The 7,178-nt window shown below is 34.8% G+C and overlaps 1 protein-coding gene across 1 annotated transcript; it reads right to left on the bottom strand.

The window, feature by feature from the left end:
• Positions 1 to 4,913: 4,913 nt before the first annotated feature.
• On the bottom strand, positions 4,914 to 6,836 carry LOC118747739 (armadillo-like helical domain-containing protein 3; the record flags this gene model as incomplete). The annotated part of the gene is given in 5 exon segments (XM_036481867.1): positions 4,914 to 5,040; positions 5,099 to 5,552; positions 5,624 to 5,998; positions 6,190 to 6,469; positions 6,528 to 6,836. Coding segments are annotated over 5 exon segments (1,315 nt in total), but the record flags the coding sequence as incomplete, so codon positions are not given.
• Positions 6,837 to 7,178: the final 342 nt, after the last annotated feature.

Raw genomic sequence — 7,178 nt, forward strand, 5'->3', positions numbered from 1 at the left:
TATAAGGCAAAACTTAGTTACTAACTAATTAATAAATGTATTTAAAACTATTTTATTGAACTTATATAAACTGTGTTCTAATAAACCGATATTTGGGAACCTACTTACGAAATTTCAACGAAATCGGACAAGATTTGATGAAAATATACCTATTTTTTTAATAAAGATGCATTTAAAATCTGCAGTTTCCGGAAAACAAACAACAGCGTTGAGCGACCTCTAAATCTTAATAAAATAAGCTGAAATTTTAGAATGAACTTGTCTTCCCTATTATCTTCAAGAATCCGTTCTCAGTCGAAATTCAAAAAAGTTCCAATTTTGAATCACCCTAATATAAAATTAAAACCGCGTATCAAGATAATGCAAAACCTCGTATGTAAGGTTTCCCAAATTTTACTGTAGAGAGTAAAAACCTCTATTATTTCAAAACGGTTATCTCTTTTATCCCTAATAATCTCTTCTTTTTATATATAAACTAGCTTGCTTCGCGGCGCCTGATAAGAACTTTTGCGTTGGCCGATGCCAAAATAGCGTTGAAAGCCAAAATGGTTTGTTAAATAAAATGTGCGAAATCTTCGTCAATGATCTTGCAACTACAACATTGGTCCGATGCGTTATGTAAGCCAATTAAAGTTTTTATAAGTTTTCTGTCACAGCAGGGCCAAGAATCATCGATGCTTCACAGGATGAAAAGTTTTTCCGAACATTGGCTAAATGAGTCATGTGATCTCTTGAATATCGTTCAAATGAATGTGGTCGAATCTCTCCTTACTAATTTGCCACTTTTAAAATTCGTCTTAATATTTAGGCATCCGAGTGCATAATTACTTTAAGTTCTACAAACCTGCAGCAATAACGGCCGCCCGCCCAGAGCAATTTTATCAAGGTGCGTTTACTCAATTTTCAGTATTTCTATGCATACTTAACCCCGTACTTTTTTTAGCCATCAGAAAAGTAAATTCTTTTAATATAAGCATAAGGCCAAATCAGAACCAGCACAAGGGGTTTCTATATTTTTCGGCTGCAGCGCCATCCATTGGGTCTATTTTCTGCAAAAGAATTCCTTACCATGAAATTAATACGCATTATTAATTTCAACCAGATTGTATAAAAATACGGATTTTCTAAATAACTCGGCTCCAGCACCACCTAATGGGACCATTATTCGAAAAGGCATTTGTCTTGCATGCAGGTGGCTCACATTACGAATGTGAACGAAATCGGTTCATAAATACGACTTTCTAAATAACTCTACTCCAGCGCCACCTAGTGAGTTTTCTAGTAGTCCATAATACGACCATGTATGTATGTATCGATATAGAAAATAAGTTCTACCTTTTTGAGGCCAATAAAATTTACTAGGATCAATCAAAACGCTCGAAAATATAAGAAAACATTGATTACATGCCCTTACATCGCTTATCCTGTTTGGGTCAAATCTAGTAATTACAAAACAATAATTTTGGAATTTAAGGAATCTGAACCTGTATAACACTTGAATGGCGTATAATCAAAACATTCTTACAGTTTTGGACGTTTTGATTGATCATAGAATATTATATTATTCTCAAAAGAGTAGAGCTCGTTTTCTTACGTGTTATTCCAATGGGAAAAACAAACACTCGATGCGCGACCTCCTAGACAGGCGATATTCATGGAGGATCATTACTATACCAAATACTATAATCTGAGTCAGATTACGGTCGCATTACAGAATTTTTATTTTTTTTTTACATTGTATAACGTATGTAGATGCATCTGTATCAAATCCACATCCCCCTTTCCAATAAATACCACTTTGCGCAATAAGTACGTTATTGATAACATATGCAGCTGTGTAAAATTTCAGGACGTTATCGTAAGCGGTTCCAGAAATAAACAATATGAGAAGTTCAGTTTGCATGGGAGGTGCCACGCCCTTTTCCAATATTTGCAACTTTTAGCCATAAGTACGGTATCCTTAGCACTTCCAAAGATAAGCGATATGAGAAGCTCATTTTTAATGGGAGGTACCACGCCCCCTTTTCCAATACCTACTACTTTTGCCCATAAGTACATTATTGATAACATAAGTAGCTGCGTCAAACTTGAGGACGTTAGCATAAGCGCCACCAGAGAAAAGCGATATGAGAGTTACATTTATATTCCTGCTACTTTTCGCCATAAATACATTATTGATAACATATGTATCTGTGTTAAATTTTAGGACGTTAGCATAACCGGTTCCAAAGATAAGCGATATGAGCAGTTCAGTTTGTCCATTAAGTCAGCCATAGTGGTCATAAGAAAGTCATTTAATTTCTATATGTATACATATACCATTCTCCCAGTGTATAAGTGCTAGGAATATCCCGACCCCAACGCCTCCTATCGTGTAATTTTTTAGTCCAAATATTATTTTTCAATTGGCTAACATACATACATATGTTCTAAATATGAGCCAAATCTGCAACTAAATGCAGTTTTTAGGAATATCAAGACCCCAGCAGCACCTAGCGGTTAAATTTTTAGTCTGAATATTTCTTTCTAAGGTGCTGACATACGTTCCAAATATGAACACTACATGTCGGACTTTACATGCCAAATGCCATTTCCCACGGCATCCTGAATTACTTTGTTCGCTCCCCCAATTACGATCGCGAATCACCCCATTCCCACGGGCACATTCTTAATTCGATTTGACAGTTCGGTGTCCCTGTGTGTTTTATTTGTTTTTCTTCGCTGCCAAATTAATGCAAAATGTAGGTTCTTTCTAAAAATGTATAAGTCTCCGTATTAAATTAGGGATATCTAAAAACTTTACTTTACATACGTACTCAGAAAAAATGCAAGTTTTAATTTGTGAGCTAGTTTCGATAAATTTCCGATATAAATCAGTGACGGCACCGATTTGTTCGTAATTGGCATGGTAATTAGATCTGATTTACCAACAAATGAGGCAATTCGCTCTCAAAAATTTGTATGGCGAATTACGTAATTCAAAGGGTAATTGGAGTGCGAATTACGAATGAGAGAGCGAACTACGTAATTGGGGTGCCGTGGGGAAGCCATAAAAGACATTTCTTTTATATATATATAGATATCGATATTTTAGTATGAATTGAAAAGAGCTTGATGTCAGGAGCTTCCGGGGAGTAAATACCTATTTAGCATAAATATCAGTTACGAGGTTGCTTCCTTCGAAGATTTGAATCACGTAATTAGACAATTAAATTAATGGCCATATTATGCAGACAACATCCGAATTTTCTTTTTTAACATGCATGTACATTTCGAAATAACTGGCAGTTTTGATCCAATGTGTTTGACAATTTATGTTAACAAATACCAAAATCGTAATCAGCGGAAAACAAGAAATTGCGGTACTATGTAGCCTCAGTAACCGACAGTCAGTAGCGAGTGCCCAAACGTAATGCGAAGTTTATGGCCTTATTATGTATGGCAACTGGTATCTAGTTGCTGGTCTATTAGCCGTGGCTACCAGTATCGTACTTTGTATTATGTGTAGCGATTAATCTCAGTACATAGAAAAACGCAGACATCCGAATTTACTTTTTTGGAATGTACATTTCGAAGTAATTGCCAAATTTGCTTCAATGTGTTTAACAAATTATGTGAACAAATAACAAATTCGTCATAAGCGGAAATTTTGTATGTGGTTGGCCGTCGGCTATCAGTTTCCATACAAAATAGGGCCATTAGTATACGTACATATGTCACATTTTTATATCATCAAAACTGAGTTGAGTTCAAAGAAAATTGTTCAACGAAAAAATTATAAGATTTTGATCATCATACAGTTCCATAAGTAAAGTAACTCTTCTGCCACCGTTTTCTGGCAGGCTGTAGGTGTGTTTTTGATTAATGTATTGGTGTTCTTGGTTCAGTGTGTTACGTGTATTTTGAATAAATTGTAATAGAAATGTAAGAAATTGTAAAAGATAAGAGCACATGCCAAAACAGGTGATCTCAGCTGTAGTCATTTTTTGGCAATCAGCTGATAGTGTTTTTACTTGAAACGGTGCGATGATTTGGATGTTAAATTTAAACAAGTAATTTTTAAGCAAATAAAAAAACTTACTTCAATCTTAATATATAAAAATCCCGTGTCACTGTGTTCGTTTACGCTAATCTTCGAAACCGCTTAATCTAATTCAATAAAATTTTGTGGGTGTGTATTGTTGGCTCCAACTTAAAAGTCAGGACAGTTTCGAACCCAAAATAATTTTTTTTTTCATCGAAATTTTTTCTTTGCTTCTCGCAACGTTCTTAAAAATCCCGTGTCTATACGTTCGCTTACGCTAACCACAAACTGCCTATCTCCGAAGCGGGAGCTTTCCAAGGGTTTTCGCGGCTGCGCTTCATATGTATGTTTATGTTGGGGAGAAATAGGTAGGACAGCAACAAAATATTTATACATATAAACATGCGCACATCAGCAGCAACAAAAAATTTACCGTTTGGACACCATCCAATGTTATCCATTCCTCTGGCTGATGTTTGAACCGTAACCAGAGATGTTTTTTTTTTCAAACGAGAACAATAATAACAATCTTTTGTGAATTTCGATAGCAAATGAAACGTAAGAAACAATATGGGACTTCACACCGAGCTCGCGTACCAAGCTTCGGTGTAAAGATATCTACGATGCAAGTAACCTGCCTATGTATCGGTGTGTGGCAGGACAACGTATGTCTGGGCTTACTAGTTTTCATATAAAAATTTAAGAGATAACACCTTTCCTTTAAAAAAATTCTCGAATTCTAGAAATCGGTTAACGTGGTCCAAAAAAAAATATTATTCCGACGAATCGATAACCTTTCTCCTTTTTGTGATGTCGGTTAAAAAAAGAGCACGAAAACTAGATAACGTGAATATAATTTAAAACTTATTCTAATTTAGCATTTCCTTACCCATTGCGTGTATTTCTGAAAACACTTTCTCTTCTCTATTTAACTCGTAGTATAATTCATCATAGCTGTTTGTTGTGGCTAAAAATGTATCTCCATATGTTATAAATAAGTTAAAAATATTTACCACCTATTCAAAGAACTAAAAGAGTATATAAAGATTTCGACTTAAAAGAATCATTATTTACCTGGAGTGATAAATAAAATATATTACATTTCTTCACCAACGTTTGCTCCTGGTTTACGAGAAACCGAAGTAAACCGATTAAAGCTGACCACAACTCTTTCCATGGATAATTTAAGCGAACTCTGCATCGCTTTTGATAGCACAACACACGATGAATGATACCAACACAAAGTAAATACAACTCCATGGGGAACTTTTTCATTAAATGTGAAACTATAAACTCTACAAGTAAATCGAGCAAAGTAGCCGCTAGTGGTTGTGATTTTCCAACACGATCAACATGTAGCTTTCGATGGCGCATTTGGACACGATGTAACATAACTTTGAATGTCAGATTGATATCATGCATCATTGAATTCGCATACTGATCCTCTGAAATGCACGTTAATATAAGAAAACACAGTTTCAGATTCGCTACACTGAATTCATTTTTATTATCCTGCATAACAATGGAACTGTAATATACATAGAAACGCTATTTACTGAAAATAAACATTCTCATAGATTCTATTTTTTGTTCACATACCAATATTGAAAAACCGCTACCAGCAAATTAGTCGGATACTGTGTCATATCAATTATAGGAGTACTTGCCAAATCAGGTAATGGTTGTGTCAGACTTAAAGTATTACTAGGCGATGGAGGAGCACTCGACTCGGCTTGGGTGTGAGCTAGTGTAGTAATAAAGTTCCGATTAAGGTGGACAGCTTCATATAGGGCTAATAAAAGTCCATTGTTGGCTTTGATTTGCTGCACACGTTCACATCCTTCGTCTGAAACAAACATATTTCCAACAATGTTTGATAATGAGGAAAACCAAGATGAAGACTGAACATTCGATAAGCTTTGCATGTATTGCCGACAAAAGTCAATCAAAGATTGTGATATCATCTGCCCATAACTGCAACAAAACAATGAAAAATAATTTAATTAATCTTCCTAATTAATACGAATAGTAACAAATAATTCATTAAAGTATCAGATGTGATATTTAATTTCACGGCATTTTACATATGGCACACATTTTGTTATATTTCCCTACCCCTATACATATGTACACTCTTATTTTAATTAATAAAACGTTAATTATACCCATTGAGCGCCATATCATCTGCCAATATAGATAACTGAACCACATATGGGTTGGTCGTTTCATGCTTTCTATAATTCACCAAAATAGTCAGTAGAATAACAATATCATGTCCGTGTTGTGCCCGTAGCGAAGGATCGCTAAGTAAATGAACGAAGGCATCGAAAAGAGTGTGCATTGTAAGGTACTCCAACAGGACATTTTGACTAACATTGTCAGTACCTGTCACAATTACCAGCAGCAATTTCAGGCACATAAATCTGGTGCTTTCTGTAGCTTCACCTGAAACAGTTCATAAAGTTAATGGTACAATTTTTATGTATAAAACCCACAGACACACCTAATAGTATTTGATTGCAATTATTCATCAACTGCCTCATACTATTATCCATTTGCTCGTAGCCAAATATTTCATTCATAAAAATAAACGAAGGATCTGCTGACTTTTTGAATATTGCATAGAACAAAGAACAAAGAGTTTGAAGGCTGTTGCACAAGCGTTTTGGATGATCTGCAAAAAACTAGGATACAAAACTGGGAACAAATGCAGAATAGCTCCAATTCTCAAATAAAAAAATATGGGGGCCGATAGAGATCATTGAGCTGAACATAACGGTATACTTTTTTTTTGCGGAAACAACAACTATAAGAGTTATCAAAAGTCAAAGTTCAAAAAAAGCATTTTTTAAACAAAAATGTCTCTAATTTCCATGCATAAATTTTAAAAATTTTGGTGCCATTTCATAGCAAATTTCATTTTCTTTAATTTGATATACGTACAGTATCGGACATATCATTTGCAACAAAATTCAAAATGCTATTGTTTGCCACTTACATAAGTCTATTTATTTATTTTTAAGAATTTTCATTCAAAATATATCGTCACCTAAGTGGAAGGTCGACCTGTCTTGGCATCCAGCTCGAAAACGCCCTATCTCAGAAAACTTTTTAAGAACACCCTACTGCAGAATTTGATAGAAGAACACCCACC

The sequence above is a fragment of the Rhagoletis pomonella genome, unplaced genomic scaffold (genome assembly GCF_013731165.1).
Source record: "Rhagoletis pomonella isolate Grant_MI unplaced genomic scaffold, Rhpom_1.0 Rhpom_scaffold_00001, whole genome shotgun sequence".
Classification (NCBI taxonomy): Eukaryota; Metazoa; Arthropoda; class Insecta; order Diptera; family Tephritidae; genus Rhagoletis; species Rhagoletis pomonella.